The sequence below is a fragment of the Choloepus didactylus genome, chromosome 15 (assembly GCF_015220235.1).
Source record: "Choloepus didactylus isolate mChoDid1 chromosome 15, mChoDid1.pri, whole genome shotgun sequence".
NCBI lineage: Eukaryota > Metazoa > Chordata > Mammalia > Pilosa > Megalonychidae > Choloepus > Choloepus didactylus.
The window spans coordinates 85,416,804-85,440,887 of record NC_051321.1 but is presented as its reverse complement, the minus strand read 5'-3'; the positions used below and the strand labels follow the sequence as shown (position 1 = coordinate 85,440,887).

The 24,084-nt window shown below is 42.4% G+C and overlaps 1 protein-coding gene across 1 annotated transcript; it reads right to left on the bottom strand.

Moving 5' to 3' along the window:
- Positions 1–253: 253 nt before the first annotated feature.
- C15H10orf53 (chromosome 15 C10orf53 homolog) lies at positions 254–15,956 on the bottom strand. Its single transcript, XM_037805398.1, has 3 exons — positions 15,860–15,956; positions 850–969; positions 254–318 (listed from the first exon to the last, which is right to left on the bottom strand). Exons 1-3 carry the CDS (start codon positions 15,954–15,956, stop codon positions 254–256), a joined length of 282 nt encoding a protein of 93 aa, XP_037661326.1.
- Positions 15,957–24,084: the final 8,128 nt, after the last annotated feature.

The window sequence follows — 24,084 nt, the reverse complement described above, 5'->3', positions numbered from 1 at the left end:
CCTTCAGCGCAACGTGTATCTGATATTGGAGGACTCTCCCTATGGGTCAGGGTTGAGAGATGCTGCACATGCCGTGGTTTTATTGTTTTTGTGGGGCCCCGTTCCCTGTAGCCAGGTGAGAAAGCTGATGCTGCAGGATTCTGGGGGCCAGGTGGAGGGGCCTCGTTCTGACGGGGCCACCTTTGCCCGCATCCTGGAACGGCTGGAGATAGCTGCCCTTCTGCCGCCCAAGACGATCCTGCTGGTGAGGACATTAGTAGGCTTTTAGCACCGCTAGCCTGGCCTCTTCGCACAGCGGGTCGAGCTTTCCATCGCCTCCTAGGGAAATAGAGACAATAGTCTTTGGGCCAACGTTACATGCAATTTGATGTCCTATTAAACAGGCAGCTTTCATCTGGGGTGCATTTTCAAAAGGTACAGGCACGTAAAGTGTTAATTAACCTTTTATGGAGTATTTGTAAATTGCAAAAGCTTTTACTTCTGAGCACAGTGAGGTTTGCGTGGTGCAGACTGGCCAGGCCAGGAGCTCTCCAGGGTAAAGCCAGAGCTCCCGAGAACGTTGCTATAATAACACCCACACTGCTGGCTTTTCAACTCTAATTGCTTAGTAAGCCTAGTTACAATGATCAAATGGAACAGAACAGTTTTGAAAGCAAAAAAAATGAAAATAAAAATAATAATAATAAAAAAATAAAACACACATACCACACCTACGTAATATAGGTCATATATCATCTCATTGGGAGTCCAAAGAACTTTCTTTTCTTCTGCATACAGAGTTCTGGGAGGGAGCCCCAGGACATCAAGCACCTTACCGAGGGGTACTGGGAACCTCACCCAAGGCCTTACCGAACTCTAGGTCCTTGATATTGCAGCGGAAAACCACCTCTCCATTCACCATGAGCTCCACCACATCCCAGTCGTCAATCTTCTCTAGAATGACCTCGTGTCCATCTCTCGTCAACACCACTGGAAAGGGAGGGGGGAGGGATGCAATGGAGACAGACTCCAGGCTAGCCTGGTGTGGGCCTGTCCTCCCAAGAGACAATGGCTGGTCTGCTCTCTAGTTGTTCTTAGGTTACTCAGCTACCCTAGTAGGCACCTGCCCTGGGCTGGCCCCAATGGGCCCTGACCCTGCAGGGAAGCAGAGAGCTGCAGGGCCAAGAAATTCAGGTTTCCCTTGAGATTTGCCTCGGGACCCAAACTATCAGTTAAAAGTGAGCTTTCTCCAGGAAAGAGCTTTTCTGCATTTTCCAGAAGGTTTAATATATTTTTTAAATTCATTTTATTGAGATATAGTCACATACCATGCAGTCATACAAAACAAAGCATACATTTGATTGTTCACAGTATCATTACATAGTTGTGCATTCATCACCAAAATCAATCCCTGACACCAGAAGGTTTAATATTACAGAGACAACACTTGTGTTGGACAGGAGTCAGGGGCTTGGGCCATGTGTAATGCTGTGGGTAGAAATATAAACTGGTTACCTTTCTGGAAGACCATTTGACAGTACATGCCCAAACCTCAAAAAATGAATGATGTCTCTTGCCCAGGGGCTTCCACTTTAAAGCTTCCTAAGCTAAAGAAAGCTTCCTAAGGAAAAAATCAGAAACAGTAGGATCTTCGCAACGAGATGTTCCTTTCTGTATTATTACAATTGCAAAGCACTGCAAATAATTTCCATGTTCAATAACAAGATGATGGTCAGGTAAAAGGTGGTAAGTCTGAAAGATGAGATCTCACTTGTTCATTTAAAATAAACTTCATGGACTTTGTCAGAGGTAAGAAAAATACTTCATGCTTTAAGTGAAAAATCAGGGTACAAATATATATTATATATTCAATATTAATTAAAATATGTATATGTAATGGGAAAAAGGAGGAAGAAAACACCAAGTGGTTATCTCTCTGGGTGAGATTATGGGGCACTCTTCTTTATTCTTTCAGTATTTTTCAGATTTTTTAAAAATAATAAACAGAAAAAATGCTTCTATAAAAGCGAACGGTCTTGCCTTTTATTCTCATCTTTGGAAACGGCTTGTTTGTTATTACTTGTGTTTAATACCCCCTTTCCCGGTGATCAGCCAGGGAAAAATCGCTAGCTTTAATCTCTATTGTGGAAATGACAGGTATATGGGGGTTATGAGAAATCTATTTCCCCAACTGTCTTGCTATGTTAACCTCTATCTCATCACCTACGGCAGCCTTCATATGTTGGTGAGAATTCTGGTTAGGATGGGAAGAGAGATCAGCTGGGGAGGGGGCATGTTTTTCCAAGTCTTCGCATTTCAATCAGTCTTCCTAGAGAAAAGCAGACAGTGATGCTAGTTAATTGCATTCAGTTACAGAGACAATTGCTGTTTTGAAATGTTGGCATGTCCACTTCATCGTCTTTCAATCAATTCAGGAACATCCAGCCCCAACTGTGAACATTTTAATTGCGTGATTTTCATTTCCCTTCTGGAAAGGAACTTGAGAAAGCAACTCAGCGAGGGTCTCCATTAACACAGGCGTGCTCTGTGGGCACCCAGGGATGGCCTAATTGATCCTGTATCAGCTCATGCCGCTCTCCAAAAAACGACCTCATCTCCTTCTCTGGTGTCTTTGTTACCGTATCTTGTTTACACGTCTTGTTCTTAAGCATTTTTTTTTAATCTTCATTTTATTGAGATATATTCACATCCCACGCAGTCATACAAAACAAATCGAACATTCGATTGTTCACAGTACCATTACATAGTTGTACATTCATCACCTACATCAATCCCTGACACCTTCATTAGCACACACACAAAAATAACAAGAATAATAAATAAAGTGAAAAAGAGCAATTGAAGTAAAAAAGAACACTGGGTACCTTTGTCTTTGTTTGTTTGTTTCCTTCCCCTATTTTTCTACTCATCCATCCATAAACTAGACAAAGGGGAGTGTGGTCCTTATGGCTTTCCCAATCCCATTGTCACCCCTCATAAGCTACATTTTTATACAATTGTCTTCAAGATTCATGGGTTCTGGGTTGTAGTTTGATAGTTTCAGGTATCCACTACCAGCTACCCCAATTCTTTAGAACCTAAAAAGGGTTGTCTATATTGCACGTAAGAGTGCACACCAGAGTGACCTCTCGGCTCCTTTTGGAATCTCTCTGCCACTGAAGCTTATTTCATTTCCTTTCACATCCCCCTTTTGGTCAAGAAGATGTTCTCCGTCCCACGATGCCGGGTCTACATTCCTCCCTGGGAGTCATATTCCACGTTGCCAGGGAGATTCACTCCCCTGGGTGTCTGATCCCACGTAGGGGGGAGGGCAGTGATTTCACCTTTCAAGTTGGCTTAGCCAGAGAGAGAGGGCCACATCTGAGCAACAAAGAGGCATTCGGGAGGAGGCTCTTAGGCACAACCATAGGGAGGCCTAGCCTCTCCTTTGCAGCAACCGTCTTCCCAAGGGTAAAACCTATGGTAGAGGGCTCAACCCATCAAACCACCAGTCCCCTATGACTGTGGTCATGTTAGCAACCATGGAGGTGGGGTAGGCGAATACCCCTGCATTCTCCACAGGCTCCTCAAGGGGGCACTACATATTTTTTTCCTTTTTTTTTTTTTTTTTTTTAACTTTTCTTTCTTTTTTAAATCAACTGTATGGAAAAAAAAATTTAAAAAAAATACAAATAAAAGAACATTTCAAAGAGACCATAACAAGGGAGTAAGAAAAAGACAACTAACCTAAGATAACTGCTTTACTTCCAACCTGTTCCTACTTTACCCCAAGAAAGTTACCTAATATAGCAACATTTCTGTGAACTTGTTCCTACTATACCCATTAGAAATTAACAGACCGTAGTCATTCCTGGGCATCCCCAGAATGTTAAATAGCTTATCTGTTCTTCTTGGATTATTGTTCCCCCTTCCTTAATTGCTCTCTATTGCTAGTTCTCCTACATTCTACATTATAAACCATTTGTTTTACATTTTTGAAAGTTCACATTAGTGGTAGAATATAATATTTCTCTTTTTGTGCCTGGCTTATTTCGCTCAGCATTATGTCTTCAAGGTTCATCCATGTTGTCATGTTTCACGAGATCGTTCCTTCTTACTGCCGCGTAGTATTCCATCGTGTGTATATACCACATTTTATTTATCCACTCATCTGTTGAAGGACATTTGGGTTGTTTCCACCTCTTGGCAATTGTGAATAATGCTGCTATGAACATTGGTGTGCAGATATCTGTTCGTGTCACTGCTTTCCGATCTTCCGGGTATATACTGAGAAGTGCAATCACTGGATCTAATGGTAACTCTATCTAGTTTTCTAAGGAACTGCCAGACTGACTTCCAGAGTGGCTGAACCATTATACAGTCCCACCAACAATGAATAAGAGTTCCAATTTCTCCACATCCCCCCCAGCATTTGTAGTTTCCTGTTTGTTTAATGGCAGCCACTCTAATCAGTATTAGATGGTATCTCGTTGTGGTCTTAATTTGCATTTCTCTAATAGCTAGTGAAGCTGAACATTTTTTCATGTGTTTCTTGGCCATTTGTATTTCCTCTTCAGAGAACTGTCTTTTCATATCTTTTGCCCATTTTATAATTGGGCCGTCTGTACTATTGTCATTGAGTTGTAGGATTTCTTTATATATGCAAGATATCAGTCTTTTGTCAGATACATGGTTTCCAAAAATTTTTTCCCATTGAGTTGGCTGCCTCTTTACCTTTTTGAGAAATTCCTTTGAGGTTCAGAAACTTCTAAGCTTGAGGAGTTCCCATTTATCTATTTTTTCTTTTGTTGCTTGTGCTTTGGGTGTAAAGTCTAGGAAGTGGCCGCCTAATACAAGGTCTTGAAGATGTTTTCCTACATTATCTTCTAGGAGTTTTATGGTACTTTCTTTTATATTGAGATCTTTGGTCCATTTTGAGTTAATTTTTGTTGTAAGGTGTGAGGTAGGGGTCCTCTTTCATTCTTTTGGATATGGATATCCAACTCTCCCAGCCCCATTTGTTGAAAAGACCATTATGACTCAGTTCAGTGACTTTGGGGGCCTTATCAAAGATCAGTCAGCCATAGATCTGAGGGTCTATCTCTGAATTCTCAATTCGATTCCATTGATCTATATGTCTATCTTTGTGCCAGTACCATGCTGTTTTGACAACTGTGGCTTTATAATAAGCTTCAAACTCAGGGAGTGTAAGTCCTCCCACTTTGTTTTTCTTTTTTAGAGTGTCTTTAGCAATTTGAGGCATCTTCCCTTTCCAAATAAATTTGATAACTAGCTTTTCCAAGTCTGCAAAGTAGGTTGTTGGAATTTTGATTGGGATTGCATTGAATCTGTAGATGAGTTTGGGTAGAATTGACATCTTAATGACATTTAGCCTTCCTATCCATGAACATGGAATATTTTTCCATCTTTTACGGTCCCCTTCCATTTCTTTTAGTAGAGTTATGTAGTTTTCTTTGTATAGGTCTTTTACATCTTTGGTTAAGTTTATTCCTAGGTACTTGTTTTTTTTAGTTGCTATTGGAAATGATATCTTTTTCTTGAGTGTCTCTTCAGTTTGTTCATTTCTAGCATATAGAAACATTACTGATTTATGTGCATTAATCTTGTATCCCGCTACTTTGCTAAATTTGTTTATTAGCTCTAGTAGCTGTAGCGTCGATTTCTCAGGATTTTCTAGATATGAGATCATATCATCTGCAAACAATGACAGTTTTACTTCTTCTTTTCCAATTTGGATGCCTTTTATTTCTTTGTCTTGCCAGATTGCCCTGGCTAGCACTTCCAGCACAATGTTGAATAACAGTGGTGACAGCGGGCATCCTTGTCTTGTTCCTGATCTTAGAGGGAAGGCTTTCAGTCTCTCACCATTGAGTACTATGCTGGCTGTGGGTTTTTCATATATGCTCTTTATCATATTGTGGAAGTTTCCTTCAATTCCTACCTTTTGAAGCATTTTTAACAAAAACGGATGTTGGATTTTGTCGAATACTTTTTCAGCATCTATTGAGATGATCATTTGATTTTTCCCTTTCAAATTTTTGATGTGTTGTAATACATTGATTGATTTTCTTATGTTGAACCATCCTTGCATGCCTGGAATGAACCCCACTTGGTCATGGTGTATGATTTTTTTTAATGTGACTTTGGATTCGATTTGCAAGTATTTTGTTGAGGATTTTTGCATCTATATTCATTAGGGAGATTGGCCGGTAGTTTTCCTTTTTTGTAGCATCTTTGCCTGGTTTTGGTATTAGATTGATGTTTGCTTCATAAAATGAGTTAGGTAGTGTTCCATTTTCTTCAATGTTTTGAAAGAGTTTGAGTAAGATTGGTGTCAGTTCTTTCTGGAAAGTTTGGTAGAATTCCCCTGTGAAGCCATCTGGCCCTGGGCATTTATTTGTGGGAAGATTTTTGATGACTGATTGGATCTCTTTGCTTGTGATGGGTTGATTGAGGTCTTCTATTTCTTCTCTGGTCAGTCTAGGTTGTTCATATGTTTCCAGGAAATTGTCCATTTCCTCTACATTATCCAGTTTGTTGCCATACAGTTCTTCATAGTATCCTCTTATAATTTTTTTAATTTCTTCAGGATCTGCAGTTATGTCACCTTTTTCATTCATTATTTTGTTTATATGGGTCTTCTCTCTTTTTGATTTTGTCAGTCTAGCTAGGGGCTTGTCAATCTTGTTGATCTTCTCAAAGAACCAACTTTTGGTGACATTTATCCTCTCTATTGTTTTTTTGTTCTCTGTGTCATTTATTTCTGCTTTAATCCTTGTTATTTCTTTTCTTCTACTTGGTTTAGGATTCGTTTGCTGTTCATTTTCTAGCTTCTTCAGTTGATCCATTAGTTCTTTGATTTTGGCTCTTGCTTCCTTTTTAATATATACGTTTAGTGCTATACATTTCCCCCTCAGCACTGCTTTTGCTGCATCCCATAGGTTTTGGTATGTTGTGTTCTCATTTTCATTCGTCTCTATATATTTAGGAATTTCTCTTGCTATTTCTTCTTTAACCCACTGATTGTTTAGGAGTGTGTTGTTTAACCTCCAGGTATTTGTGAATTTTCTAAGTCTCTGATGGTTATTGACTTCTAATTGTATTCCTTTGTGGTCAGAGAAAGTGCTTTGAATAATTTCAATCTTTTTAAATTTATTGAGGCTTGTTTTATGTCCCAGCATATGATCTATTCTGAAGAAAGTTCCGTGAGCACTAGAAAAGTATGTGTATCCTGGTGATTTGGGATGTAATGTCCTGTAGATGTCTGTTAAATCTAATTCATTTATCAGATTGTTTAGGTTTTCAATTTCCTTATTGGTCTTCTGTCTGGTTGATCTATCTATAGGAGAGAGTGATGTGTTGAAGTCTCCCACAATTATTGTGGAAACATCAATTGCTTCCTTTAGTTTTGCCAGTGTTTCTCTCATGTATTTTGTGGCACCTTGATTGGGTGCATAGACATTTATTATTGTTATTTCTTCTTGTTGAATTGCCCCTTTTATTAGTATGTAGTGGCTTTCTTTGTCTCTCAAAACATCCCTACATTTAAAGTCTATTTTATCTGAGATTAATATTGCTACACCTGCTGTCTTTTGGCTGTAGCTTGCATGAAATATTTTTTTCCATCCTTTCACTTTCAATTTCTTTGTGTCCCTGTGTCTAAGATGAGTCTCTTGTATGCAACATATTGATGGTTCATTTTTTTTGATCCATTCTGCGAATCTATATCTTTTAATTGGGGAGTTTAATCCATTTACATTCAACGTTATAACCGTGAAGGCATTTCTTGAATCAGCCATCTTATCCTTTGGTTTATGTTTGTCATATATATTTTTCCCCTCTCTCTATTAATATCCTTTATTGTACCCATACCGAATCTCTTTAGTACTGAACCTTTCTCCAAGTCTCTCTCTCCTTTCTTTGTTTCTCTGTCTTTAGGGCTCCCTTTAGTATCTCCAGTAGGGCAGGTCTCTTGTTAGCAAATTCTCTCAGCATTTGTTTGTCTGTGAAAAATTTAAGCTCTCCCTCAAATTTGAAGGAGAGCTTTGCTGGATAAAGTATTCTTGGTTGGAAATTTTTCTCACTCAGAATTTTAAATATGTTGTGCCACTGCCTTCTCGCCTCCATGGTGGCTGCTGAGTAGTCACTACTTAGTTGTATGCTGTTTCCTCTGTATGTGGTGAATTGCTTTTCTCTTGCTGCTTTCAGAACTTGCTCCTTCTCTTCCATGTTTGACAGTGTGATCAGAATCTGTCTCAGAGTGGGTTTATTTGGATTTATTCTGTTTGGAGTTCGCTGAGCATTTATGATTTGTGTATTTATGTTGTTTAGAAGATTTGGGAAGTTTTCCCCAACAATTTCTTTGAAAACTCTTCCTAGACCTTTACCATTTTCTTCCCCTTCTGGAACACCAATGAGTCTTATATTCAGATGTTTTATATTATCTATCATATCCCTGAGGTCCGTTTCGATTTTTTCAATTTTTTTCCCCATTCTTTCTTTTATGCTTTCATTTTCCATTCTGTCACCTTCCAGGTCACTGATTCGTTGTTCAACTTCCTCTAGTCTTGTACTATGAGTGTCCAGAATCTTTTTAATTTGGTCAATAATTTCTTTAATTTCCAGAAGATCATCTATTTTTTTATTTAGTCTTGGAATGTTGTCTTTATGCTCTTTGTATCCCGTACTACGGTCTCATTGTTCATCTTTAGTTCTTTGAGTAGCTGCTCTAGGTGCTGTGTCTCTTCCGGTCTTTTGATTTGGGTGCTTGGGCTTGGGTTATACATATCGTCTGTTTTTTTCATATGCTTTATAATTTTCTGTTTTTGGCCTCTTGGCATTTGCTTAACTTGATAGGGTTCTTTTAGGATTTGTAGACCAATTGAAGTCCTTATCTCTAATTTATCAGATCTACAGCTTTGTGGAGTACACTTTCTCTAACTAACCAGCAGATGGCGTCCACAAGCCACCTGTTCTCCACAAGCCAGTTCTCCCCTGCTTTGCCTTTGTGATGAGTGGGGGAGTGAGTCTTGTGGGGTCCAATTGGTGTACCAAGCTTGCGTGTGTAGTTGGTGTTGCCCGCCCTGTATATGGGGCATGTTTCTGGGCAGTCAGGGAGGGGGGTGGCTCTAACAATCAAATCTCCCTGGTGATCCTGGAGTTTTAAAGCTGCTGCAATAGTCTATTCCTTCACTTTAGTCCTGCCACAGTTTGTCTCTGCCACTGACCCACAAGTCCTTGGTATTGGCATATGGCTCCTGAGACTTGCAAGTGGGTCCCTCTTCCAGGCTGTGCACCCGCTGGTCCTCTGTTGAGGGGTGACTGTGCTATGTCACAGGTGAGTGCCATCCCCCCAGGGTGGTTCTGGGCTGCTGGGCTGTGTAGGGAGGCTCCCAGTCTGCTGAAATGATAGCTGAATGGGGCTTTGTTAATTCACACTGCTCCACCTTCCCAACTCTGGGACAATCAGCTGAGGTTGCAGGGAAGGCTAATGACCATGCCCAGTTTTGTGGTGTGTGCCTGTTATTTGAAGCACTTCCGTCCCACTGGGTTGTATGGGGCAGCTCTGGGCTATGGGGCTGGCAATGGGCAGGAGTGTTTCTTGTCCACCAGGATGATGGCTGTGAGCGGACACCCCCCTTTTCTTGGGAAGTTGTGGTGTTTAGTGAATTTTCTCAGCCACTGGATTATTGCCTTTTGTCTCAGAGCTCTCTTAGTTCTGCTCTTGTCTTGACCTGCCCAAATTGCAAGTCTTTGAAGCTTTCTGTATTGGGCTTCTTAGAGTAATTGTTTTAGAAAAAGAAAAAAGGATTAAAAAAACAAAAAACCAAAAAACATAAAGGGCCCTCCTCACAGATCTAATGGGTTATTGAAATGCTAAGAGACAAAGCAATTAGGGCCATTAAGGAAAGGTCCACAGGGCAGAGAGATCAGCTTTTCTTCAGGATTTCAATATGAGCCTCAGGGCCTGAGCTCTGCCCTTCCCCTTTCTATGTTCACGAGAACTCTAAAAATCCTCCGCTTTTATTTTGGAGTTTTTCTTGCTGTTTTTTTCTATGTCTGTCTCCTCTCTGCTGGACTGGCTGCTCTCAGATTCTCTGGTGTCTGGTCTCAGTCTATCTATGGTTGGAGTTTGGATCAGTAGAATGAGTTTCCGGTAAGGGCTGCCACTGCTGTTCTCCCTTCTCCTTCCTGGAGCTGACAGCCCCTCCTCCCACGGGACTGAGCCTGGCAGGGAGGGGTGCGGGTCCCCTGGCCACAAAAACTTACAGATTTCGCTGACCTCAGCAGTTTCACATTTTCATGAGTGTTGTATGAAGTATGCCGAAAGTCAGATTGCTCTGTGGTGTCCAGTCCACGCAGTTCCTGGCTTTCTACCCACTTTCCTGGAGGAGTAACTAAAACATACAGTTCACCAGTCCGCCATCTTGCCCCACCTCCCTCTTAAGCATTTTTGAAAGAAGATTCTGAGTGTTGGTCAGCGAATGGCGTGCTTAAATGAAGCAGTCCAGCAAGTTTGGAATGGCCAGCTGATCATGTAGGAAGCCAAAATGGCAGTCTGTAGGCAGAGCTTTTGGGGTGGGGGTGCGTCACAGGCTCCCCCAGCAGCAGCCCCTCCCGAAAGGGGAAGGGCAGCCAGAGAGGGGAAAGCTGCAAGTGGGCAAGCACAGTTTGGTGTCCAGGACCTTTCACTTTTCACTTTTCACCCCCTGCAGTGCCCCTCAGATGGAGTCTCCCAGAGACTGGATTTGGGGTTTGCTTCACAAGGAGGACAGCAAACCCTCAGACATGGCAGGGTATATGAGAAACAGGTATTGCTGCACCAAACAACCCATCCTATGGAGCTGGAAGGTGCCAAATAATGGGGATCTGCCTCAAACTTGAGCAAATCAACTCCAGCAGGAAGCAATTGCCTTAAGAGAGTGTAACACTCCTCCCTCAACTTTCTAGAAGATTCCAAAGCACAGGCTGTCTGGTCCTTCAAGGGTATATGTCTCCCTCATTTATTACTAATGCACCGCCCCCATCCTCCCACTGAATGACGAAGCCATCATTGCACACGACAATTCCAAAGACTTCTTTGGACCTTGAGTGACTAAGGCTGACTTTCATGAATTGAAGAGACGGGCTGAACTCCATCAGGGTCCACACCATGTTTTCATCCCCAGGACACTGTGCCCCTTCTCCTCTTGCATTGAGCCGGGCTGCGGGGAGGCATGTGCAGGCCTAAGGATCAAACACAACGAGCCCAGAATTCCCGCAGCTCAGCCAAATGCCACCTTTTTGCACAGAAGACCCATTTTGTTTTTTTCCCCTATGAGCTGCGCTGGCTCTGTCTATTCAAGAAAGGTCAGATAAATATAACCCCCTGAAACCAAGGCCTCGCAAAGGTGGTGGCTGAACTCCAGCAGAAATCCAGCAGAAGCCGTAAGGCCACCCCCAGAACACCTGCCTCTTTGAAGCGGCACCTCATCCTCCAAGGGGGGTCTGGATGAACCGAAGGGACCCAAAAAAGCCTCCCTCCTCTTCCGTGCTGGTGGAATTGGGCACCATCTGCGAATGGTTTAAATGTGCTGACTGGGAAGCCAAGGTCCCCAGAGAGAAACCACTGTCGGGTGAGGCCAACACACAGCCTGGAACGGGAGGGGGCACCAGGGGGTCTTAGCTGGATAAGGGTGCTTCTTATTTTTAAGGGTCAGTTTAAATTCCTTCTAGCTCCTTTCAATGGGGGGCGTTTGGTAGACATTAGGCAGGCAAGCAGCAACCCAGATCAGGGAAATTACTTAGAACTTTTGTTAAGTTTTAGTTCCATCAGTATGGAGGCCATTGCAGGGACATTTTTGCTGAGTATAATAATTTGTGGGTAATAAAGAAAGAACAAGAATTTTCAGATTTCTCAAGGTGATGGCACGTTCAGGAAAGATCAGGCTTATTTCTGAAGTCAGCAGGGCTTCAGGAAATGATAAAGGACTATGGGTTTTAAAGACAATACACAAAATTCAAATTTAGATTTTCCTACTCTGTGCTTGCTGTGATGTCAGTGGCTTGGGAGGAAGCAGAATCTCAGTGAATATTGGCTGCCAGTATTATATGACTCATCATTCATAGATATGCAGAGCTAACTTTAAAAATCAACCACCTGCTGATAGCTTGAACATACTCAAGTCTCCTTCAACCATAAAAATTCTCCCTTTGATCTTCTCAAAATACTCCAGTCCCTCTCCTACTGTGGAAAGTGCAGGCCTGGGCCTGCTGCCTTCTCTCCACTGACTTTCTCTCGCTCCTGCAGCTTCCAGCCCACCCTCTCCTGAGCCTGCCCTCGCTGAGGTCAAGAACCCCCACCACCTTCGATGGGGCCACCATTTCTTCCCAACCCCACCCCTTTCACAGATGGGTGTGGTTACCCATCTCCTTTATTGCTTCTTTAAAACACTTTTGCAGGCAAAAAAACAAACAAACAGTAATTTAAACTCTAAATTTTTATCAAATTATAAATGTAATGTAGACTCATGATTTGTTTTAAAAAGCTGCAAAATTACAGGAAAGTACAGAATAAAATTTTTTTAAAAATCACCTATAATTTTTCCTTTTCTCTATCTTTGTCTTTTTAAATGGAAATGGGCATGGAATTGTGCCATGTGCTCTTTTCTCATAACACTCCATCTTGGACATCTAGCCCTGCTGATGTACATAGACTTGCTGCATTATTTTTCATGGCTGTATTGTATTCCCCATGACAGAGATCTGACAGAGGATTTAGACATTTTTTTGCCGGCTGTTTCTAATTTCTCACTATCATCAAGAATGCTGTGGCAAACCTTGGGCACACCTTGTGTGCATGTGTTTTATAAGGAAGATCCTGAGAAATGGAAGAGCTAGATTCTATACTATGTGGTTAAATTTTAGTAGACATTGCTAAGCTGTTCTCCAAAGTTGCTGGGGCAATTTCCCAGCCATCCCATCACAAGTATATGAGAATACTCTTTTTCTAAGCCTCTCATCAACTATGAACTCAACCCTTTCTTGAGCTAACTCCTGCTCAATGGCCCATTAGCCATTTTCTTCTTTGAAGTCTTACTTCTTGGGTTTCCTGGGCACCTCCTGGCTCTCTCCTAACGCTGCACCCCTGTGCCCCTTCTCTGGCTACTGTTAATGCTTCCTCTCTCTCTCTCTCATCCTTCAGAGATACTACCTCCAATGTCCTGCTGTCTGTCTTATTTGTCTGTCCTCACATCCTCCCAGCCTCTTCTCCTGTGTTTCTGGCATTCTAATCTACAGAGGTTCATTTACTTAATGGCTGTGTACTGACCCTTCCCATAGGCCAGGCACTCTTCAGGGCACTGGGATACAGCAGACAAGAGTCCCAGCCCTCCTGAAGCACACACCCAATGTGGACAGAAGGATAACAAGGGGAGTAAGTAAAATATACGTTACCTCGGATACCTATGAGTACCAAGAAAAGATGAAAGGAGGGAAGGGAGAGGAGGAGGAGGAAGGCAGAGGGAAGGGTTAACATTTTAGATAGGCTTTTGAGAAAGACCCAGATGAAGGCTGAGAGAGAGCAAGAGTAGACAGCAGGCAGCTCTCCAGGACAAGAGCATTTGAGGCACAGAGACATCCAGCCTGGGTGGAGGTCAGCCAGGAGAGCTACAAGCCCACGAGGCACCCAGCTGCAGGCGCAGGAGTGAGGGGAGAGTGGGCAACTGGGCCTGGTAGATGGCAATGAGGCTGGGAGGTCTCGAGGGCTGGCATGAGTCTTGGGCTACTACTCTAAGTGAGCTGACAGCTTCTGGGCTATTTTCAGGGGGCAGAAGTCACGCTCTCTGACTTGGGTTTATTGGGGTCCCCTGGCTTCGGAGCTGAGAACAAGCTACAGGGACATGGGGCAGTGATCCAGGCAAACCCTGATGGCCAGCTTGGACCAAAGAGGTGGAAGTGGGTGGTAGGAAGGGGTTGTTGCATTCTGGACAAAGTTTGAAAGCAGGGCCAACACAATTTGCTGACAGACTAAATGGGGAAGGTGGAAGCAAGAGAAGAGTTTTTGGCCCAAGCAACTGAAGGAATGAAGCTGCTGACAATGGAGATGGGGAAAGATGCAGGAAGAGCTGGCTCCAGGCAATATCAGGATCTCTCTTTGGAAATTTTAGACTTATCAGGTCTGAGATACCTATAAACATTCCAGCAGCCAGGGGTTCTGATTGGATATCGAAATTTTGGAGTCATCACATACATAGGGCATTTGAAGCCAAATCTCCTACTTTCACTTCTCTCCTGAACTTCAGAATGTCATTTCCAACCACTGGCTTAATATTTTCCCCCAAATTCATTTTCTCCCATTTTCCCCTTTCCAGATCTCTTCCTTCAGAATTGGCCTCTTAAAGCACTTTGCTGGCCTCACTATTCTTTAGCTCAAGAACCTTTGCTGGCTCCCTGTGGCCAAGACCGATTTTTTGCACAGGACTGGCTCGTGTTGGGCACCATCCTCCAGCCAGCCCGGACTGCTCGCTGCTCCCCAAGCACGCCCCCAGCTGTCCCCTCCTCCACTCCCCGAAGATCCCCCTCCAGAATATTAGGAACTAGCTCCAGCCGAGCACTCGCGATGTGAAGGAGTGTTGTTCAGTACTTTATAGCATCTTCTCACCAGCAAAGCAGAAATTATCATTCTCACTTGATCAGGAAGTAAACCAAAGCCCAGAAAGGCAGAGCATCTTGATCTCGACTTTGGCCACACAGCTATTAAATGGGAGAGACCAGATCGGTGGACTGTAGAGGCCCTGAGCTTCACCTTTGCTCATGCCAACTCCCTGTCAAGAGTGCCTGCAGGGGAGTGGGAGATGAGTGAGGGGTTACAGGGGTGAAGGGAGGGGGGGGGGTCCAGGAAGAGGTGACAGATGGAGTCGGCAGGATGATTTTTTCATTACTTGTAAAATGTACATTATAACAATATTAACAATATTATGGCATGCTCATTTGGCATTCTGCTTTCATAGCACTCGGTATGTAAATAATCTAACCAATTTCTGTACAATCTTGGTGATTGTGGCAGCAGTAAGGAGCACAAAGAGAGCCTGCTAAGTCGAGAGGCAGGGGACAGGGAGAGAAAGTAAAAGGATCAGAGACTGCTTGAATGCAAGTTCTTTTCCAGTGGCCTAAGTTCTGCTTTGTTTATAAAGAAATGCTGTAGTTGACCAGCCTCATCATTTAATGAGAATCTACCAAAGGTGGGTTATGAGGTGGGGAAGGGTGGGGAAGTCTCATGAGAGGGGAAAGAAGAAAAAAGCCAGTGGTTTAGGCTGTGTCCTAATGCCAAAGCTCCAAAACATTTGAAGCACCACTACCTACTGAGCTATTTACAATAGAACTTTCTCAATCAGCTTTCTCTCAGAGAAAAATTAGGGAAGCCAGAGGACTATAAGTCACCTGCCAGGGTAGAACAACTTTCTCTGCTGACTAAAATCCTCTCCATCCTTCAAAACCCAACTCAATGCCACCGCCTCCAAGAGGCCCTCCTTGATTGCTGGGCCCTAACTGATGTTGCCTCCTTTGGATCCTACTACAATTTCTCTGAAAGAACCTGGGTTTGGGCATGTGCCAGGCCCAATCCTGGGCTTTCTTTTCATTCTGTATCTTTCCCACCAAGTCAGTGACTCCAACCTTTTTATCTCTAGCTCAGACTTTCCCTCTAAACTTACGGAGCATGTTGGTTTCGTTCTCACATGAAAGCAGTGGAAGCGCTGAGGAAGATGCTAAGCCAGGGAAGGCTTCCCGGAGGAGGTGGCACTTGCTCAGGGTCTGAGGGAGGACGGTGGAGGCAGCGGGCAGAGTCCGCCTGGGCGCACAGGGGCCCTCGGACACCCACCTTGCAGACCCTCCAGACGGAAGGTGCGATGTTCCACCGACAGGCCCACCGCGCTGTACGGCCCGTAGCGCAGGTAGACCACCGCGTACATGGGCATAGCCCACCCCGCAGCTCCCGCGCGCCTGTCGCAGCCTGTAGCGGCCCTTGCAGTTGCCGCGCAACACACCCTGCTAGGCAACTGCCCCCTGGCTCCGGGGTGGGCGTGGCCACGCACGAGTGGGCGGGGTCCAGGCAGGGAGGGCGGAGCTTTGGTGATCCTCCCCACCCAGAGCCCTCAGCCGAGGGGCTTGGGGGATCTCCCTTCCCGGGTGCTTGAACCAGCTACTGTGTGCAGATGGCTCACGGCGCCAAGAAGGTGCCGCCGGTTGGAGGCCAGTTGCCAGGTAAAAACATGGCACAGTAAATGTTATGGTAATAACAATAACAGACATTTGCAGACCAGTTAGCAAGTGCTAGGCATCGTGCTAAGTCCTCTATGATAAACGATCATTTCATTTAATCATCATACTGTCCCTATAAGCTGGTTGCATTATTATCCGCAGTTTACAAACCTGAACTTCAGAGGGGCCAAATAACTTTCCAAGGTGGGTGGCTTGGATTGGAAACCTTTGTGTTCTCTCTCCTTTCTTGCCTGTTTTTGGATTGGTTTGAAACTTTTTTCCCTCTTTCTTTGCCTCTGCTAGTAAGTTGTCTCTGTTCTCTTACTCTTTAAGCTCTAAGTTCACCAAGCTCCATTTCTGGGGTGCAGTTCTTTTCATAGACTGGCAACCTCGAGGACGTCCATCCATCACCTCTGGGCGTGGCTGCCCCACACCTGCTGCCTCCCTCCTGCCCTCTGCAGTCAGATGCAGGGATCTAGGGAGCCCTACTGGCCCCAGAGGATGACAACCACTTCCTGGAAGGACCCTGAGCTCCTGAAGAGCTGCGCAGAATTGAGCCTCACCAACCTGCAATAGTCTGTGACACGAGCAAGAAGGAAACATTTGCTGTGCAGCCACTGAGAATTTGGGATGGTTTATTACAGCAATTAGCCCAACCTAAGTTTGCTAAAGCTTTTGAAATGTAATATACCAGAGATGGACTGGCTTTTTCAATGGGGATTTATTAGATTGCAAATTTACAGTTCTAAGGCCATGAAGATGTCCAAATTAAGGCATCAAGAGGTAGATAACTTCTCTGAGGAAAGGCTGATGGTTTCCAGGGTTCCTCTGTCACATGGAAAGGCACATGGCTGGCTCTGCTGAACCTTCTCTCCCTGATTTAGCTTCTGGTTTCAGTGGTTTTCTCCAAAATGTCTCTGAACTTCTGTTTCAGCTCCTATGGGTTCTTGCTTGCTTCTCCTGGGGGCAAACTCTGGATTACATATTTTAGCTTCTCTCCAAATATCTCTCTGAGCTTCTCTAAGCTCTCTCTCTCCCTGATCGCGCTTAAAGGACTCCAGTAAAGTATTAAGACCCACTTTGAATGGGTGGGGTCACATCTCCATCAAAATGTCCCACCCACAAACCAGAACTTTAACCAACATTTCCTTGTGATTAAAACATCCTTGATTTCTAAAAACCGATCTTAGTAGATATTTTTAACCCTCCTTTTGAAAAGTGCAAGGATTTAAAAATACTTTTCTCTTACTCCTTCTCCCAATTCGTAGGCTATTGTTGTATATTTTAATTCTCTGTTTGTGATTTAGCCATGAATTTCTTTAAGGAGAATTAGTTCTTACTTGTTTGGTAAATAGAAGAATGATGTCAGTAGAACATTGACATTATTTTGGTCATACATAATTTTCTCCGGGTCATTAATGTTTTGTACCATCACGTAACAGCCAAGTTCAAAGTTCACCAACACGGCAGAACACAGAAGGCTTTTGGAGGAAGGCAGGATGTTTTTATTTTTCTTCTTGGCTCAACTTGGCTGCATGCCCTTTGGAAGAGCTTATTGTCTGGTTCTCTTTAATCTGTGTGCACTTTTTATAAGGCAAAAATCTCACCTTACCATAGCATTTTTATTTATTAGGAATTTAACTTTGTCACTGTATCTATGCTAATATTTTTAGAATTGTTATTGTTTTGTTATTGTTCTGTTTTCAAGGCTGCATGTGTTTCTTTATCTCTGATTTTCTGTTGTTTCACTTTGGTATATCTATGTGAAGGTTTCTTTTTATGTATCTTGCTCAGGATTTGTCACGATTCATGAAACTGTGAATTAAGGTCCTTCGTCAGTTTTGGAAAATGTTCAGCCATTATTTCTTCACATATTGCATTTGTCCCATTGTCACTCTTCTGAGATACCAGTTAAATGTATGTTAGACCTTTTTACTGTATTCTTTACATCTCTTCTCTTTCATGTTTGTCTCTTTGTCTCTTTTTTCCCCATGCTCTTTTTGGGATAGCATTCATTCATTCATTCATTCATTTTTACCTGTAATTCAGTTTACAAATTTTCTCTTCAACTGTGTCTTAACTGCTGCTAAACCCATTAATTCAAGTTGTTTACTTTGGTTATTTATTTTTCAGTTCTAGAATTCTATTTTGGTCCCTTTTCAAACCTGCTTTGCCGTCCTTTACCATTCTGTTTCTTGCCAGCTTTTTTTAGGGTTGACTTCATCTCATTGATCATAGTAAACATAGTTATTTTATAGTCTGTTCTACCCGGAGACCCTGTGGGTTTGTTTCTGTTCTGCTGGTTTCTGCTCATTTTGTCTTATCTCCTAGAGTTCCTGCTTTACTGCAATTGTGTATCGGACATTGGCTGAGAAAAACTATTTGTAGAAATAATTTGAGGTCTAAGATAAAATCTTCCTCTATAGAGGATTTTTATTTGCTTTTATTTATTGCCAGATAATACTGGCAATTCAGGGTCATCTCACTACAGTTTCAGAGCTTGACATTTTCTGAGCCAGCCAGATGACTGGGCTGCAGTCCATGTACAGGTTGGTTTATTTCATCAGTGCAGTGCAGCCTTTGGAAATCCTTTCCCAACAAGGGTGGGGGCTTACCAGCATTATCCCTTGGTGCTGCTGGACTCCAATTTTTGTACTTCTATCTCTGCAAAAACTCAGAAATTGCAGCTCATCCTTTAGGCTGCCTGTTCAAGATTACAAGATGGCCCCAGGGTTTAAGCAGCCCCAAAGCTAAGCTCACTTTTTCTTACCCTTTCCTGGATTTTGATCTGGTAATTCCCATCTTGTTAATTCTCTCATGCTTGCTAAGAAGAATTTAAAAATATATATGCCAGGTTGCTTAGCTGTCTTCAGTAAGATGCTTAGTCTGAATTAACTCATTTACCATTTTCAGAAGCAGAAATTTCTCTGTTGAGAGTTGGGCTAGAGTTTGGATTTATATCTAAAGATCAATTTGGGGAAAACTGGCATCTTTCTGAGCTCTTCCTATTCATGAGCTTGGAATATCTCTCCTTTACTTAGATCTTCTTCACAATCTTTCAGTAAAGGTTGATAGTTATCTATGTATAAGTCCTCATTTGTTTTATTAGATTTATTCCTAGGTACTATTGTAAACCCTGATTTTAAAAAATTGTTTTACTGTTTGTTGATGGTGTATAAAATGAAACTGGCTTTTATACGTTGATCGTATATAAGCTACCTTAACCTTTCTTATTATTTATACTAATTTACCTGTAGATTCTTTTGGTTTTTCTAAGTAGACAATTGCATTATCTGCGAACAATGATAAGTTTTCTTTCCTTCATTAAACCTTTTGTTTTTCTTTTTCTTATCATATTACTCTGGCTAGAATCTCCAGTGTGTTGGTAAATAGAAGTGGTAATATTGTACATTCTCTTTTTATCCCCATTTTAAAGGGAAGGGAATGTTTTCAATATTTCACTCAAGGTGATTTTACTGTGAGTTTTATATAGATCCCCTTTATCAGGCTAAGTTCTTTTCTGATTCCATTTTAATAAGAGGTATTTAAAAATTATGAATAACTTGAAATTTGTTGACTACATTTTAATGCTCTGTTAGAATGATCATGATATTTTTATCTTTAAACCATTAATGAGTAAATTATATTTAGATATTTTAAAATATTAATCTACCTGGTATTATGGGATAAACCTGACATGGTCATGATGTATTATCTTTTTTTATACACTGTTAGAATTTGTTTGATAATATTTTGTTTAGGATTTCTGCATATATATTTGCATGAGTGAAATGGGCTTATAGTTTTTCTTTCTTGTACTGTCTTTGTCTGGTTTGAGTATTAAAGTTATATTAGCCTCAAAGAATAATTAAGGGAGTATTATAAAAGAAGGACCAACACTTATTTATTCTGTATACAATTGAAATGATCACTTCTTCAAAAATTTGGTAGAACTTGTTTATGAAACTTTCTGTCCCCACTTCTCCCACCTTTAACCTTGAATGGGAAGATTTTAAACTACTGCCTCCATTTCTTTAAGATCGATAAGACCCTCCAGATATTTTATTTCTTCTTGCATCAGTTTGGGTAAATTATATTTTTCTAAAATATTTTCTATATTTACCTAAGTTTTCAAATTTATTCTCAGAAGTGACTGATATACTACCTTGTCAACTTTTTAATGTTCAGTTTCTAGTAATGTCAACTTTTTATTCATACTATTATTTATTTCTGCCTTTCTCTTTTATCCTTGATTTGTTTTGTCAGAGGTTTGTCTATTTGGTTAGTATTTTCAAAGAATGAACTTTTGCTTTGTTTAGTCTCTCTATTGCTTCTCATTTTCTCTTTCATTAATAGCTGCTTTTATCTTTATTATCTTCTACTTTCTTTGAGTTTACTGTGTAGCTCTTTTCTTACTTTTTAGTTATACTTAGCTCATCAGTTTTCACTCTTTCTTCTTTTCTGATGTAATATTTAAGGCTATATATTGCTCTGAAATCATTACTGCCTGCCTTTTTATTTCCTTAATTAATAATCATATCTATTTTATAGTTTCTCTCCATTCATCTATTATATCCAGTCTTTGTAATGTAGTAATTCTCCTTTGTGATGTTAATTTGCTTTATCTGCTGCTTTCCCTCAGTATGAGTCATTTATTCTGTGGTTTTTATTTTTTGACTGTGAACTCATCTATTTTACAGAGTGTTTTTCCCATCATGAGCATTCTTTGGTTCCAGAGTTGTAGAAAGTGGTAATGTATTTGATCCTGCTAAGGCCCTTTGGGATTTACTGGCCAACTTTTCAAAACATCATTTGACTTAGAGTTCCTGCTTTACATATGTAAGTTGTATAAACTCAGACTCTACATCCACATATGGCAAAGACTTAGATATCTAATTTCTCATGGATGTCTTTTCTCCCTCCACCTACAGCCCTGAGTGGATGGCAAGCTTCCTTGCTGCTCCCGTGGGCTGAGGGGAAGTTTTTCTAGCCCTTTTTAAGGGTTGGGAACCTCTGTGAATTTCTAGTTTTGTGCAGGAAATTTAGCTGCAGCTCCCCATCTTGCTTAGGTTGGGGTTATGTCTCTCAAGTTGCAGAGGTGGCAAACCCAGCTGTCAGCTGCTAGATCTGTGTCTTGTCTGATACATCTTTAGCTCCTGCTTACTGCTCTGTCCTGGACATTGTTCTTCTCCTCCTTAAGGATTTATTTTCTTCATTTGAACTTGACCATATATTTAAAAGAATTTTCCCTGCATGCCTATGTTTTTGCAGGTGGAGGGGCTCCTGCTGCATAACTCAGCCTCACATATTGCTGCTCCCTAATATAAGAAATAGAGACGAGACCAAGGATAGAGCCCTGCGGTCCACTGACAAATAAGGGACAGAAATTGGAAGAGAAATTCCTGAAGGAGATGCAAGGAGCACATGGCAGGAGAATGACAAGGAGAAAACTGGTCCTTATGAGCTATGGGAGAACAGTGCTTTCAGACAAGTCCTCCTAGATGATGGAAGGTTAGATTTTCCCAAGGATGGCATAGTATTCATCTTGCGGACTCAAGAGGCTTCTTTGGAAGGAAAACTCAGACACGGGAGGCAGGCTGAGTTTATAAAGGGGACCCAAGGCACTGGTTTCTGTCTTTCCAAGGAGAGCTTCTTAGGAATAATTTGGAAATTCCTGGTGCTCTTGTGAACCTAGGAGACTATTCCCTGCATTTTTACCTGAATGTACCAACATCCACACCTTGGGAACTTCAGAGACAACAAAGAGGAGGTGGCATTATTTTGCATGTTGGGGTTGGCTCGCCTTTCTGTACTCTCCTTTATTTTCTCTCTCCAGATATGGTTATTTGGGAACCAACCAAATGTAATAAACAAGAGCAAAGCCATGTTATTCCATGTTATTTTGATCCTGTTTTTCCTCCCTCCTTTCCTTCCATCCCCATCCTCCCACCCATATAATTTAAGGTTCCTTCCAGGCTCTGATTGGAGAGCACTGGGGCTTCCGTTTGGAGGAACCGCAGTTCTGGTTCTGCAGATTGCTGTGGCTGCAGCACAGGTCTTGCAACTTGGATGTATCTGTGTGCTGTGCTGGGGAAGGGGCCTTGTGTGTACAGGCCTCTGTGAGCCTGGAACAAGGATGCTAAGTTTTTACATCACTTCCTCTGTTTTCAAGCAAAGACCATCTCACATCATCTCATCACATCCCACATGCCAACATCAACACTCCCATTTTATAGATGAGGAAACCAAGGCTTAAAGAGGTGAGGTGACTTACCCAGAGGCCACAGCAAGCTAGAGGTAGAGCTAGATTTATAGGCTAGGCATCCAGCCCCTCTGCCTGGAGCTTCTCCCTTTATTCCATGCTGTTGGCATGTTTGTACAGGCTTAGGTAGAGAAACCCAGGTGGAGACTTCCAGGTGGAGACACCCGGGTGGAGAAACCCTGGTGGAGACAACCAAGTTTCCTGCAACCTGATCACTGAACACCTTGGAAGCCCCCTGCCCACCCACCCCCACCCCCTGTGGCATGCCATATGGCAGGAAACTGCTCTCTTCTCTCTCCCTGCCCCTGCATCTTTTAGACAAAGGCAAATGAATTTTTGACCCAGCCCACAGAGTCTACAACAAAATATTTTATAGCATTTCTGGGTAGAGACAATGGCCAACACCATCTTTCTCAGCATTACCTTTTATTGAATACAGGCATATAGTCTTTAAATAATTTGATATAATGCTTTCAGTATACAGTTCTTTAATCATATATATATATTTATTTCTTTAAAGCACAAAACTATAACTTAAAGTGGAAAGCCTATAAATACACATGTACGTATTGCCATAAATCTAGAACTATTTTATAAAAATAGAACAAAAATATCAACTTTATATATTTTGGCAACTTAGAAGTATTGTAAGGTGGCCATATACAATTTTATTACGTGTTGCTGTTCCAAAATGACTTTCTCTGGGCTTCATTTTCCATCTCGTTGGGGACACTTGGAGCAGCCTCTCTAACAGTGTCCCCCCAGAGCTGCCCACGGCCATGGCTCAGTGTTGCCTTTGCTTAAAGACTGAGGGCATCCACCTGTCCTCAGAGGGGGAAGACCAGCTTCCAGCCCCTTCCTTGGAGAGAGAAGCATCCCCTCCTGCCAAGCCCCTGCCAGTCACACTCCTCATAGTCCTCACAGTGCACGGTTCAATATCGGAATAGACGGTGTGAGTTACCCATCCCTGCGCTCAGAGAACAGGAGATATGAGTTGGTTTGGTCAGACGAGTGTACATAGTTTAAAAGGAAATCACCCAAGCAATGCAGGCTGGGGGAATTGTCATCTTCACACTGGGCACTCTGCCTGCTTGCAGGTGCAAGGTCCTTTACCTGCATTAGCTCCAATCCTCACCCCCTGGCAAGGTTGGGACCTTTCACAATGGAGGGCATTTAATCCACTTAGCCAAGGTCAGTTTTGCTGCCTGAGCCCAAAGCCCCAGCTCTCTGCCTGCCCAGAAGTGCAGGCAGAAAGCCCAGAAGCAAGCTCGGATCTCCGCTCTGGTCATTGGGTAAGAATGGACAGTGTCTTTGAACCAATTTACAGCAGGTGGACTGCCAGTTCCCCAGACACCCCTTGGTCCTGTGGGCATTTGGCGGCAACTTCCCAACGGCAGTGGGAAGGTGGACGTTGGTGGGAGGGAGCAGTGACTCAAGTTTGTACATTCCAAGGGCAGCCCAAACCTCCCTGATCATCCAGTGGAAATCCTATTTCCGGACTCACTTTGAACCAGAAATCTAAAACCTGGAGGAATTCACTGCTTGAAGCTGTTTGTGTTTTCAACTTGCTGAGCAAAGGTCAA